Genomic DNA, 14250 nt, shown 5'->3' with positions numbered 1-14250 from the left:
CTCTCTGAAATTACAAACCACCATCCTCACTACGTGTCCACCAACAACTTACACATCCACCTGTCGCGGGCAGTGGGAGGCCCATTTCTACTGGAAAATAGAAGCAAACCTAAGTCCTCTCTGGACAACCCAACAAGAAACAAGTCTAAGCTGATAATCGCCAGGTGTGTTTGTGACCTATCTCTTCTGAACAGGTCTCCCTGCTCCTCTTAACAAACTTAAAAGTAATTCTAGAAAAAATGAACTTTTGGAGTGAAAGACAAGACCTCTCGGTAAGAGACGAGGAAGACAGCCCGAGATCTTTCAGCTGTTTACATCTTAGACCGTGGGTTTCTCAGCCTGGCACCTCGACATTGTAGACCTGGTAATTCTGTCACGGGCCGTCTTGTGTGTTGCAGAGTGGTGGGCATCACTGGCCTCTCCCCAGAAGACACCAGAAGCACTTGCACACTGAGCTATGATGATCAACAATGTCCCCAAAGCCAATGGCCCTTGGGGCCAACATCCCAGGACTGAGAAACACTGCTGGAGGCGGACTCAGTGCTGAGGGAAACCTTAACGGTCTCACCCTTATGTGGTCATTTTTCAGTGAAGAAACTGAGACCCAGAACAGGAAAGCTGCCTTTCAACCCCAGATGGCAGGGTGTCGGGTGCCTCTAGTCCTCCCTGCTGAGAACCAGGGTTTTTGCCTGGTTACAAATAAAGGCCCTCTCTGCTCAGCCAAGTGGGGCTGGAGATATGTGTTACCCTCGCCTTGGGGATGCCTTGTCTCACACCAGTGGTCCCTGCGTTTGTTCCCCTCTGGGCTCCATTCCCACAGGTCTTCTCACTTCAGTGCTCAATCCCAGAGTTCGGAAATATGCATGTAAACCCTCCCCCAAGTCAACACTACTGCCATTTTCTTGGAATCCTGAGAAAAATTAAAATATACAAGAGGACAAAGCAGGGGGAAATAACACTGAAGATTTCAAGTACTTGCTCACACCTCTAAGCCCTCAGTCTCGGAGGGAAAAGCCCACCGGCCGCTACACAAAACGCCTGAAGCAGGATCTCCAGGGTGCCAACACAAAAAAGTAACTCAGAATTGTTTTTCTGAGGATACACAAGGACCCAGGAATTCACTCCCAGGTATGTACCCAAGAGGAATGAAAACGTATGTCCACACAAACACCTGAACACAACCACTGTAGTTAACAATACTCTGTTGCATATCTGCAAGTTGCTGAGAGACCTCAAAGGTTCTCGTCACAAGAAAATAAGTTTTTGTAACCATTTGAGGAGATGCACGTTAACGAGACTTCCCGTGGTGATCATCTTGCAATGCATACAAATACAAATCACTATGCTGCACCCAGAACTAACATGATGGTATATATTGATTACATCTCAGTAAAGCTGGAGGAAAACCTGAACCTATGTATGTATGTTCACAGCAGCATTACTCATAACCAAAAACGTGCAAACCACCTGAATGCCCAGCAACTGGTAAATGGAAAAAGGAGCCTCGCCCTCAGTGGAGCCCTCACAGCAATCCCGAGGACCCAAGGGCCGGTGGCGCGACGACAGGTGCGCATCCATGACAGGCACAGAGCAAGTCCATACACGGCAAAACAGATCCGTGGCCGCCGGGGGCTGGGACGTGGCTGCAACTGAGTAAGGGGTTTCTTCTTGGGTGATGAACGTTCTGGAATTGGCGGTGTCCCTGCATGACAGTGAGGACAGGCCGCACTGTACTTTCTAAGCAGGTGAGCTGCATAGTAGGTGAGTTCTATCTCAAAAGAAGAAGACATCAAAGGGAGTCAAGAATGTGCCAAACACTGGCGACAGACACAAGACTAGCTCAACAGGAACCACCAGAGATGAAATCAAAGCAAGGGAGAACAACAGAAATGAAAACCCAGTAATTCAAGAAAAGCTTCTGATGTAAGACAAGATATGAAACTGTGTTTAGAAAGAACACGTTGTGTGCTGAGTGCACCGGCCCAGGATGACCAGCAGCGGGGTGCATCACGAAACCTTGGCAGAGAAACAAAAACAATTTGGGCATTTAGGCCAAAACCGCGAATGTCTTCTGAGGGAAAGACAATTCAATTATTAGCGTTCTTTGACACAAAGCTTATGACAGAAGAAAATGACAATATACGTGAGACGCATGAGAAGGAGGTATGAGCCACCACTTTCAACTGTTAGGAAAGCAAAGTGCTTCTGAACGTCCCGCCTGTGGAGTCCCCTGAGGAGAGCCTGGAGGGACAAGGCCGGCGGGCAGGGGACGCGGGTCCACAGAGGCCAGGCCAATGAGGCGTGGGTGGGGTGGTGGGTGGAGGCTGCACGCTGGGACAATGCAGCGGATAACCGCACAGCTACTGTCACAACGAGAGCTGGGGGGAGAACAGGGTGAGTGTGTCAACACCGTGACTGCCCGTGGACGAAGCCAAGGGCCAGCCAGGGGCACTCTGACTCTAACTTAACGAGCCCCGGTTCTCAGGGTGGAAGATAATAGACATGGACACGAACAGTAAAGTTTAAATCAAATTCCTGAAGTCTTCAATTTGATTCAGAAGAGTCGCTCTAAATTCTTGAGATAAAAACAGCGGCATCCACATGCATATTCCCCTGTGCGTGTGGTACACAAGAGCGTGCAGCAGCACAAGCACGTGCGGGTCTGAGTGCCTGGTGCACGCGAGTACACGTATCTCCTCTAGCCCTGTTCACAGAGAAGCCCAGAAACAGTGATTCAGCATGAGGAAAGGACATGTAGATGTAACATCAGAGATGTAAGTAAAAGCCCTCAGTTTAAATTGGAAACGTCAGTGTGAATTTATGAGGATTTTATCTTTAAAGAAAAAGACAATAAAAAGCTCGCATGTCGTGTGTTCATGCATGAAGACCAGGACTGCACGTCCAGATCTGTGCTCAGAGAACACTAGGAACAGTCACTGGCCCTCCAGCACTCAGGGTGCCCAGACGGTGGTTTTCAAATGCCATCTCCCACTAAAGAGACCAAGGAATCGAGAGAAATGTGGTGGTTCTGCTGGGCCGGGCGATGCCCAGGGAGAAAGCCACCGCAGACCAGAGGCCACGCAAAGGGCCTGTGGCCAAGGGCAGCAAGGGATCTGTCCTGCAAGCACTGTAATACTCAGGTACCAAATGGGAGCCAATGGGAAGCATCTCTTTATAAAAACACCCCAAGAAATAACGAAAAAGAAATCACGCAACAAGACTATCTTCCTTTGGCAATCTCCAGCGAATGAAGGGATCCAGCCTGTGACACATCGAAGGGTCCCAATGTGCAGAAGCAGACACTCGTGCCCCTGACAAAAGCACACAGGTCCACCTCAGTCCTGCCACAGGCGCAGACCGGTGCAGAGTCTGGCTCAGTGCCCAGACCCACCACCAGGATGCAAGAAAGACAAGGTCAGGTCATAGGGGGGCAGCCCGCTCAGCACACGCTCGGCAAGATGAAGAAAGTCTGGGCGTTTGGGCGCAAAAGGCGGTGTTGTCTGTCCTTCCACACGCACAAAGCAAAGGAGACAGGCATGGGGGAGGGGAGCCAGTGGACTCAGGGACTTTAAAGATGCAGCAAAATAAAAGAAGGTGAGCTCCCCACGGGAACAAGAAAGAGGCCAGGCCACCCAGTTGTCTTGTGTGGTTCCGGTGTCTGTGTTTTATGTGAAAGGCCCCCTTAATCAGTAGGGGTGATGGCTCCACGAGGGGCTGTCTGTACAGGATGGGCTCCGGGCTGGAGCACAGCATGGGTGCATTCCCCCCCACCTTATAAACCCGTTCAGAGGCTCAGTGCCTTCAGCTTAAAAGGGCTCAGAAGGCAGAGGAAGGTCAAGGTGAGCCTGAGGAGGGCAAAGTGAGCCAAGCACATGCCCCATCCTGGGGCATGCTACACTGCAGAGGGGGCTGCCCTTGTACCTGACTCACTAGATGTATTTCATCAACACAGAAGTTCCCAAGGTGGTGAGATCACCTGGTAAAGGCAGGCCAATACATTTCCACACGTGGGCTACTAATGTGGGAGCCAAGGGAGAGCTGGAACATTTGCATGCACAGCACGGGAAGAAAAGCACACTTTGATGAAACTTCAAACACAGCAGTAAGGCTGCCTGGCATTTCTAAAAGATCCTTCTCAAGGGGAAATTCATCAGGATCCATGTCCCAACATGGTCTATCCAAAGTGGGAGGAAACTCCAGCTCGGTCATGAAGATGGGTACGTGATTTTGTCTCCTCACAGGCTCAGCCTTTCAGCGAAGTGCTAGTCAAGACAGTCCAGGAGGAGAAAAAGACGTCAGTTTTCTTCTTAAATCCTGACTGCTATTTACCTAAATAACATTTTAGAATATAACTGCCGCTAACAGCCCCAGAATACTCCCCAGTTAGCAGTGACCAGGCGACCATACTCTTCAGCACCCACGACGCCGGCCGCCGTGGGCTGAGGAGTCACAGCCGGCGAGCAGGTGACGCCACCGCTGTGTCTGCCTTGCGCTCGACAGCTACAGAGAGGCCCCGGCAGACCTTTCTGGACGCAGGCACTGAGCCACCAGCCCGGAGTGAGGCGCCGCTGCCCCATGGATTACCTGAATCACACCCTGGTTTTTATAGCCTCTGCCGTAGTACCGTCCGCCTCTTCCAAACGTTCTGATCACCGGGGTGGAAATAACTCCCCTCGGACGCCTGAACGGATAAAAGAGGACAAAAGCACACAGGCTTGAATCTGTTGAGGCAGCTGGAACATTTAAAATGATGCCGATCCCACGCTGTAGAAAGCACCGGTCTATTAAATAAATCATGGTCACATCGTGGACTTATTTCAAGATTCCAAGAAATCAATCTGAGTTTTTTGGTCCCTATCCAGTGCATTCAATTTGAAAAATAATATACTTCAAAATGCTACTTTTTTAAATATTAAAAAATTGTTAATTGAATGTGTGGGTAACTATTTAATAATGGCTTAGTTACATAATGCTGTATACAATGGAATCCTACATAACCACAATGACATTAAGGAATATATCTAATGATGAAAAAATGTTTCTAATAAACTCATGACTAAAATAAGTAAGAGGCTATTTTCTAATTAACACAAACATGTTTTCACTGTTCAGAACTTACCCTCTTGCTGGTCCTCCAACAGAAACTACCTGTAGGGGGAAAGGCCCACGGCCTCCACGGCCCCGTCTGCTCCCAGCCCAGTGGCCAACCACGGTGCCGGCTATTTCTAGCTTCCCTCCCTGAGAAGGTATAGGTTGGATTCCTGCACGAAAAATAGACAAAATACATCTTGACAATCAGAGAATTAAAAACAGCAAAAAGAAAACAAGCGAGCAATTTGTTTTCATTGTGGTTTATATTTCATATAAAGCCCCCTTCTCTGAAGTTTTGTGAAGACTTCTTATTTATTACATAAAGTATCTATTTACATATTGTTTATGGGTTTTAACTGTTGTTGAAAATACACCTGAAAGTCAGACAAAAGTGTTGGCCACTCAGAGAACCCACAACAGCTGATCTGAGTTTAAAATGCAAAATGTGCAAGGCTTTCTGGCTGCAACAGTTCAATAAAGCATGGCCACTGGGCGCTCACAGCCAGCCTCCTCCCCTACCAACATGGATACCTGCAAACTCCATGTTTTCTCTTTGGGGAACTGCTTCCAAGTTTCCTGCCTTAACCAAACATTACAGAAGTTAACCAGTAAATGTGGCTGTTATTTCTTATTGTTAAATTAAATTAAATTAAATTAAATTAAATTAAATTAAATTAAATTAAATCAGTGGGGTCACCAACACCACTGTATCAGTAACTTCTATTAACCACCAACAGCCTGCATATTCTAAGGATTTCTGACTTAACTAAGAAAATTCTCAAATATGTAACTGATAGCAAAACTTCTGATAAAACCCAAACAGAATAGAACCTCAAGCTTCCTATCTTCTGGCAGATGGAATGGATTATAATTAAGTCTCCATCATCCAGGTGTTCACCATGACCATTCTAGCTGCCAGACAGCGCTGCCCAACATCCAAATCTACAAGCCTTACATTCCTAGTAGCCACAATGAAATAATACAAAAACAGATAAAATAGGTTTTGATAATTTGTTTTATTTAACCCAATATATCCAAAATAGTATTATTTCAACATGTAATCAATATAAAAACTACTAATTATTTTGCAATCTTTTTTCCATATTAGATCTAAAACTGGGCGTGTATTTTATAGCAAGGTCAAGTGCTCAAGAGCCACAGTGGCCGGTGGCTGCTACACTGGACAGAGCAGAGCTGAGCTCCAGACACAGTCTGGGGGAAGTAACAAAGCAGTTCCTCTGGTCATTTCAGCCTACAAAACCACTTCTGACCCTACAATGTCTAGAGCCACCACCCTACCCATAGGTTTATCCCAACTGCACGCTGACGTGAGTGTCCAGGCAAGGGGTGCAAGGAGCTGAAGCCGATGGTGAAGCAGAGAGCAGGCGTCACTGCACGCTGCATGGCGTGGGCAGGAAGAAAAGCGCCCTGGAAGCTGCAAGAGCCAGTGGGAGGCAGGAGAGGGCATGCGGGGCCGGTGCAGGGGGAGACGTCCCCAGAGCCCCTCTGGGGGCTGTGCTAGCCTGTGCATCTTACTGCTGCAAAAGAGGTCTCCCGCCAACCCCAAGGAACAGAGCTGGAAGAACATTCCTGGAAAGGATAGAAAGCCTGTGTACCCTAAAGTTACTCACAAATGTATCTGAACAGCCCTGTGGTGTGGACCTGATGGCCACGTCTGGCTCTGCGGTCCCAAAATACAGGACGTGTGACAAAACTACAAGTCACAGGCTTTAATTACAGCAAAATCACAAGACATTATTTCAAAACTAAATGTTAAGTCTTTTTTCTCCCTTGTAAAACCAATACGTACAAGAAGAGAAGCAAAGGGAATTTAAAATAAGCTCATTTATGTATGTGTTATTAGATCTTTCTCAAAAACGTTGCCTACAAAACAAGCTGCGGTCAGTTTCCATGCCAGGAACTGCTATGGCCTCGGGACCTCCGTCGTCGGGGAAGGAGCCCGCCAACGAGCCCTGTAGGGCAGCCTGCTCCTTCGGGGAGGCGGCGCTGGGGCCGGGCTCAAGGGCTGCGTGGACACCCGCCCGTCCCACTGGAAGGCAGAGACCTGGGGGCGGCCGGGGCCGGGAGCGGGCCTGGCGGGGAGGACGCGGAGGGGGGCCAGGCGGGGCGGCGAAGCTCTAGGAGAAGGCGTGCTGGCATAATTACCGCCCTGCGACTTGCTAGTCCTGCTGCTGTCCCCGCCTGAGAAGGCTCCGCAGTGTCCCGCTGCTGTTGCCACTCGGAAGGCACGGTAAGCGCCTGTCGCTACAGTGTCCCCATAGGGGCCTCCAAAGCCACAGACTCCTGTGGGACCCGGGTGGAGAGAGACGGAGAAGCTGTGAGGAGCAGATTCTAGGGGAGCCACCGGTGGGCCTCTGGGCAGAACGACCCCATCTCCTTCACCTGCTGTTCCCATACCATTGGCTGAACCATCCCCGGGGACAGGGGGTGGCCTTAGTGGAGAGGCCTCCTCTGACCCCACAGGTGAGCAAACCGTAAACCACAAACACAAGCTGAGTTTTCAGCTGTGCCGACCAATCGTAAAATCCAGTCTCTGCAACAGCCTTCGTATTTCCCTCTCTCCCTTACCCGCATCTCTTCGGGGGTCTGCGTTTGTCTATGGTGAGGAGCTGACACTGCAAACTTCGTCATGAGCCTGACCATGAACGAGGTCCCAGCACATTATGACACGGCGCATCCGTCCCCACCACCCCACGGTCCCTCCCGACGTCGCCTGTGCACTCACCTGCAAAGCCCCGTCCGCGGCCCTGAGCCGGGGGGACCGGCCCGAAGTGCCGGGGGTACACGGAGGCAGGGTAGAAAGGCAGCGCCGTGGGCGGCGGAAAGGGAAGCGGGTGGCTCTGCCGGGAGAGGTTCAGCCCTTCCAGAATGCTCTGCCGCATCTTCTCCACCTTGGCGGCTTGCTCGGCCTGCAAGTCAAGTGCCGGCACGTGAAAACTCGGTTCACAGAGTTTTGCTCGAATCGAAATGGACAGGAAGGAAGTGAGACCCACCAGCTGCCAGGATGCATGTGCTCTCTTCCCGTGAGTCAGTCACGGTCTGTGCAGCCACACTGGGTGCGGTCGGCAAGCACACCGAAAATGCAATCAACGAACACATACCGCCTGCTTCCATTACATCATTCCCACAGACACAACATCAACTTAAGCCACAGCTTTCAGCTGATCTCCAGGTGAGGACCATTCACTACCGAAGGTACTAACTGAAAGAGTGGTTTTGGTTCTGGAAGCCAACAGCTGAGTCCAGAAAGGTCCCACTGCAGCGCAGACAATGCCCACCGACCGAGCACTCGGCCAGCTGTGTGCCCCGCGCGGCAGAAAGGGCACCAAGGCCCAGCGACCGTGCTGACAGGGGGCGGGAGGCCGACTGAGGGGATCACATCACAGTGAATAACATCGCTCCCAAGGATGCGGACAACACAGCTAGTGGGCATCAGATCCACTGTGAAAGAGCCTGTACGACATTCACCTGCAGTGTCTTTTGTTAATAAATACATAAATTCAAGTAGCAACACCGATCCTTAACCAGAGAATCTGAAAACCTGCTCACCCCACAAATCTGTGCTTATGCTGAGCCTGACCCGAGGGTCATGGCAGCTCGGGCAGAACGTGCCGTCAGAAGCCTGAGGCGACTGCAAGAGAACAAGACGGTCTGATGGTGGACCGCACCTTCTGCTCAGACCAGGACTTCCAACTAATGCGCTCGGTCCTCGCTATTCATGACTCCACGTCCGTGGACCCACCCGCTTGCTGAAATGTACTTGTAACCCACAATCGTGCCCGAGGCCTCATGCAGAGGGGGCACCGCTTGTTTCAGACTTTACACTGGAAACAAGTGTCCTGTTCACCATCCACTTAGTGCCATAGTTTTCACATTTCTGTGGGTGATTCTGTTTGAAATGGGCCCAAGCACAGTGCCGAGTGCTGGCTCATGTCCCTAAGTGCCAGGTCGTGAGATGTGCCCTGTGGAGACACCGCGTGTGTCCGTCCCATGTGCTTTGTTTGGGCTGTTCCAGCGCTGCTGACCACATGTATAAGGCGAGTAATTTAACAATACAATATGTATTCATCAAGAGGACTTCCAACAGAAACACACATTAAACAAGGAAGCGTACTGAGTGGCTGACAAAGATGTGGCCGGGGCCGGTAGGAACCCAGGCCTGTAGGTCCTCCCGGGAGCGAGGTCCAGGCGAGTGCAGCACATCACGTGTGCGCCTGCAACCTGTGCAGACAGCCCAGCTCACCAGCCTGCAAGCACTCCTCCCATCCCGCCGAGGTGGCCGGAGGCTTCTCCCCACCCGCCAACCCCCCGCTGGCCGGCATTCCTGAGACTGACCTGACCATCACAGAGGTCGATGAGTGGGGTCTTTTCCCGGCTGGCTTTGAGGAGTTTGGACTGGAAGAGCTTCCCATCAAAATACATCCAAGGGCAGCAGTGCTCCCAGGGCACCGGCTGGCCACACGCGTCGTTTGCAAACAGGGCCATGTCCACACCACTCATGAAGAGAGCTGACAGCTGAATGCCTCGGGGGTCGAGGTTCTCAATCTTTAAATGGAAAAGAATGATTTCTATGGAGTAAGAACACTGCAGAACCCGATTCTCACCATTTCTGACTACAGCTCTCCACGGTTAGCGTGGACACCCCTCCACCAAACGCTCCCTACGCACACCTGCTATTTCCTTACAGCGACCTAGCACTATCTGAACACAGAGACTTTTTATGTTACTTAACAGATTTAAATTTTCAAGACTGTTTTATAAACATACTGAAGTATTTCAATTTGGAATTTGTAAATCATAGGAGCGTAAAGTAATACTGTATTGCAGTTGACATGAGATAGTAACAGATTATTAATAGTCTCCTTAGCAGTTAGGAAGTCCACTATCCACTTATGAAAATAAGTTACCCTTCAGATTCTACACACTGGTAATGTATGAACAAAAAGATTATAACAAGCAACATTCCATGAAGATTCTGCATTTTTTCAAGTATATTAAAAATTACTCAGCATAATTCCATTCTAAAACCTGTACTTCATGTTTACATTATTTCATGTTAATGTTTTAGGTAGCAACTCATTAATGAGACTGTCAAATGCTTCAGGAGAAATGGATAGCTTATAAATGGAAGAACACAACAACAAAAACACGGTATCTGGACCATGCAGACTATCTCTCCTGCCCCCTCCTTCATGGCGCTGCACCTCCCTGCGCGCACGGCCCTGGCTCCTAGCACCTGACACGCAGGGCGAGAACACTGACAGATACAGTCAACTCTTGATTGTCTGTCTATGAAGGACCTCGTTTGTGGATTATCCAGAAGGCAGTTTTAACTGCCAGGGTTCTGTCTTCCTACCTTTCACGCTTATTTTCTAAGGCGAGGGTATCTCAAGAACACAGACCTTACGGGGGTATCACCCTAAGCAATGCCTAAATGTGGCAGGTACGCCGGCTTTTCATTATTCACAAGAAAAAAGGTCATTCCCATGCCCGACACTGAGGAATTTCTGACTATCTGCTGTTTTGTGCTCAGGGGCCACCATTCCCCACAATCCGCTAACGCTGTGTTTTCCAACCTTGGTTTTTTGGATTTTCAGTCAATGTAGTTCAGAACCTTCCAAACCTGGAGAAGCCCATCCACACCCCCGGCCCCGCCTGCCGCCCAGCCCCATTGGCCCCTGCTGCTCCGGAGCCTGAGCCTCGCTGGGAAGGACAGTGCACTCGGCTGAGGGCAGGCAGGGCTGGGTGATGGGACCGCATGCATTTTATATTTATGAGCAGAAAGTGGGGAAAGAGAAAATCAAAATGGAGAAAGAATTCACTTGAAGTGGAAACTCCCTTCTCTGAGAGTCTCAAGGCAGAAAGAGGGAACTTCTCCTCCCTGAAAGCTGACACTGTTGGGAAAGTGGCCCCGACACACACGGGGCGAGGGGATACCAGGGGTGGCATGGAGGCCACTCCGCCACCCAGTGTTGTCCTGCAGCCCAGCAAGCGCCTTCTAGGGAAGCCCAGGAAGCACAGTGCTGTTGTCAGTGCTTGGTCCCCAGAGGTGGCCATGTGGACACGCCGACCCTCAATGCAGCAGACAGAGCCCCCGCCGCCCAGGCGGGCGGGCCGGGGACGGAGGTACCCAGGTTAGGACAAGCGCGCTCCCAGTGAGCCGACAGGGGGCACGGGGAAGTCTGCCTCAGCCATGCACACACATCTGTTTATTCTAACTGGACTTGCCATCAGCGAAGGAACTGTTTGCATGGGTTTCACAAATGAATATCCTATCGCTAAGTAATGGCAACTACCATTAATTTCACAGAAAAAGTTCTCAAAATAAAAGCTATTTAAATAATGTACATAAAATCTCAACTCTGCCATGCAGATCTTGGCTTATCCGAAAAGCTTTCTAAATCACTTCACATAGTGTTTTATGTGTCTTTCCCTACATGTTAATTACACAAATAATACTAAGTAATACCTACAGGAGACTTAACACAGACTTGGACTTGTCAGGTACACTCTGCACATTTCCACACACGTCATCTCACTGATGTCTCAGCAACTGTATGACACAGGTACTGCTCCTCGTACTCCGTGTCACAGATGGAGAAAGAGTCACAGAAAGCTCAATGCCATCAAACTGTTAACTAGCAGCACCAGAATCTGAATGCCTGATCACAGACATGGCTACAATATTCACGGTCCAATCTCATTCTCTTCTACGCAGGAAGATAAAATTATCAGCATTATCCAAAGCTCCTCAACTAAAGAAAGTACAGTTTTCTGACTTTATAGGAAGTACAAATTGGAACTTAATCTCTGCCCAATGAGCTTCAGAACCACTCCAGCGAGGGTGCACTGCCCGCCGTGTCACTGCTGGACTGCAGACCCCTCCTCTGATCGGCCATGTTTACTTGCACCTGCCCTAACTCTTTCAGGGGCCACAGGGGCCTGATACCGTCTTAAAGCCCCTCCTCCTCCACCTTTCATATTCTGCACTCAGTCAGTGAAACTGTGAGAAGAACTGAAAGCAATTACAAGGATGTCAAGAGCAAGGGGGAAAGAAACTGGACAAATATGAAGCCTGTACAAAAGTCCTTCTCACCCTCTCCCCGCCCTCCTCCAAACATTGCTAATCTACCTTCGTCATTACATCCATGCTCAGAACCTAGGAGAAGCGCCTAAAAAATACACCAGGGAAAACATGAGGAAAACATGTGGATCCCTGTCATGGGTCTGTGAGGAGCCACATAGAACACGCACCTGTTCACGGTCACGGCAGGCAGAGCACGCACAGACAAGACAGCACTCTTACAAAGTCAGTCTAAATTAAAACTTTCAACACCGTTCCCCACCGAATCTCCCAATCAGAAAAGCCAACGAGAGGCCAAACTGTCAGAACTGGGTCTTTTTCTTTTCTTCTCCTCTTTATTTTCAAAGCACATAATGGACAAAAATGGGAGAAGAAAAGTAGGGTCTGGGCAATCCACAAACTGGATAGCGGCCCCTAAGACAGCCACCAAAATCAAGAGTTGACTATATCCGAAACAGTGAAATGGCGTTTCATGGAAAAGCATCGTCATTGCATTCGATATATAAAAAAATTGTAATGGTTAAATGAAAAAGCAATTTAAAAGTCTACTTTTCTATCACTGAATTTGGGGACTCTCAGCTCTGCGTAGGGACTTTTGTAGCATTTAAATAATGATTATTCCTCTTAGTTCTCAATCTGATAGCTGAGAGAATCCTCAATCTTAAAAAACAAAAACAAACAAAAAAACAAAAACAAAAAAACTACCTTTCCCCCCAACGAATGCTCTTATCCCCCTAGCTCTGCGGAATGTAGGCTGCTTGTGCGTGAGGTGCCAGCGGTGCAGGCCGTCCGTGGTGAAGGGAAGGCAGGCCTCCAGACCAGCAAGAGCCGAAGGGACGGTGGCCTCAAGTCACTGCACATAAAATAGGTCTTTCTAAACACAGTTCTAGAAACACCTGGCTTCAGATGAAGGATCAGGAGAAAACCATGAAAGCACTAAGACCTCAAAAGAACCAAAATGAAAGCTTAGAGTGTGGCTGTCTTTCAAAAGTTATACCCTGTGTGTTGATCCAAAATGAAAAGGATATGGGAGAGAAGATGAACTTTGAGGAAAAGCAACTTGATGGTGAGTAAGGCTTGGTGGGCATACCTGATACCTGGCGGTCTGATTTTCAGAACTGGGATGTCAATACTGATGTAATAATCTAAATAAGAGAAACAGGAAGTAGAGGTAGAGGGATGGCAGCACACGCTAGTCAAAGTATTCACAACACCCCTGAGCACGGGCTGGTGACGAAGACAGTGGTGACGGCACCACCAGCCGGGGGCACGGGAGTGAGAGCCTGCGCTTAGGGCCAGCCTTTCGGGGGACACCCAGCCAAATACTCTAGAACGAAAACTTAGATTCAAAAACATTACAAATGAAAATAATTTCTGTCTAGCAAACAGAAAATCTTGATCTACAAAGTAAAGAATACAATTTGGGGTGGATTCTGAGTTTTATTGTCTTATTCAGCTTGTTTCAAAGTCATCAGAAGCCTGGGGTGACCACACGTGACCTGGGCTCCGCACAGTCAAGGGCCACTCAACATCAAATTACTAAATTTAACTCAGTAGTTTAGGGGAACCAGAAACTGATTGGGCCCCAACTGTAGAATACTGATAATCTATAAAGTGAGCCTCAAATGCTCCTGAGGGGAAAGAATGCCTTCATAAAGAATGGCAAAAAGATCTAAAAGTGAAGGCAATTTGTCAAAAGAGATTATTTGATTACAAATCAAATAATTAAAAAAAAAAACAAAAAAACAAAACAAACAAACAAAAAAACAAATGCAAAGAAAAAAACCCAAAACCCTGTACATAAAAAGAAAAGGCAGATCCCCTGATTTAGCTAACTCTGGAAAGTCTTAAACTTTCTAAAGTTTAGCACAGACATTACAGAAAGCGAGTGCAGCCGTGCAAACACAGCAACTAACCAAAGTGCATTGAAAAGATAAGCACCCCGAAAAATCAGGGGACAACTTGGAGAAAATTAACATTGCCAAAACAAAGAACAAAAGGAATTACTGGAAGGAAAAATTAAAAGGAACACGATGTTAAATGCTAAGTAAAAG

General features: G+C 48.6%; 1 protein-coding gene across 2 annotated transcripts in view; it reads right to left on the bottom strand.

The window, feature by feature from the left end:
* FAM120A (family with sequence similarity 120A) overlaps positions 1–14250 on the bottom strand; it is a 95721-nt gene that overhangs the window by 3094 nt on the left and 78377 nt on the right. The window contains exons 13-17 of one of the 2 annotated variants that reach the window (XM_042964440.1): positions 9448–9657; positions 7838–8021; positions 7258–7395; positions 5120–5261; positions 4585–4681 (exon numbers count right to left, since the gene is read on the bottom strand). In XM_042964440.1, the coding sequence (XP_042820374.1) occupies positions 4585–4681; positions 5120–5261; positions 7258–7395; positions 7838–8021; positions 9448–9657 (771 nt within the window). The remainder of the gene's footprint in view (positions 1–4584; positions 4682–5119; positions 5262–7257; positions 7396–7837; positions 8022–9447; positions 9658–14250) is intronic. The other variant, XM_042964441.1, reaches the window with a different exon arrangement.

Source organism: Panthera tigris, chromosome D4 (assembly GCF_018350195.1).
Source record: "Panthera tigris isolate Pti1 chromosome D4, P.tigris_Pti1_mat1.1, whole genome shotgun sequence".
In the NCBI taxonomy this organism is placed as follows: domain Eukaryota; kingdom Metazoa; phylum Chordata; class Mammalia; order Carnivora; family Felidae; genus Panthera; species Panthera tigris.
The sequence above is the reverse complement of the archived record's forward strand: the minus strand, read 5'-3'. Positions and strand labels throughout refer to the sequence as shown.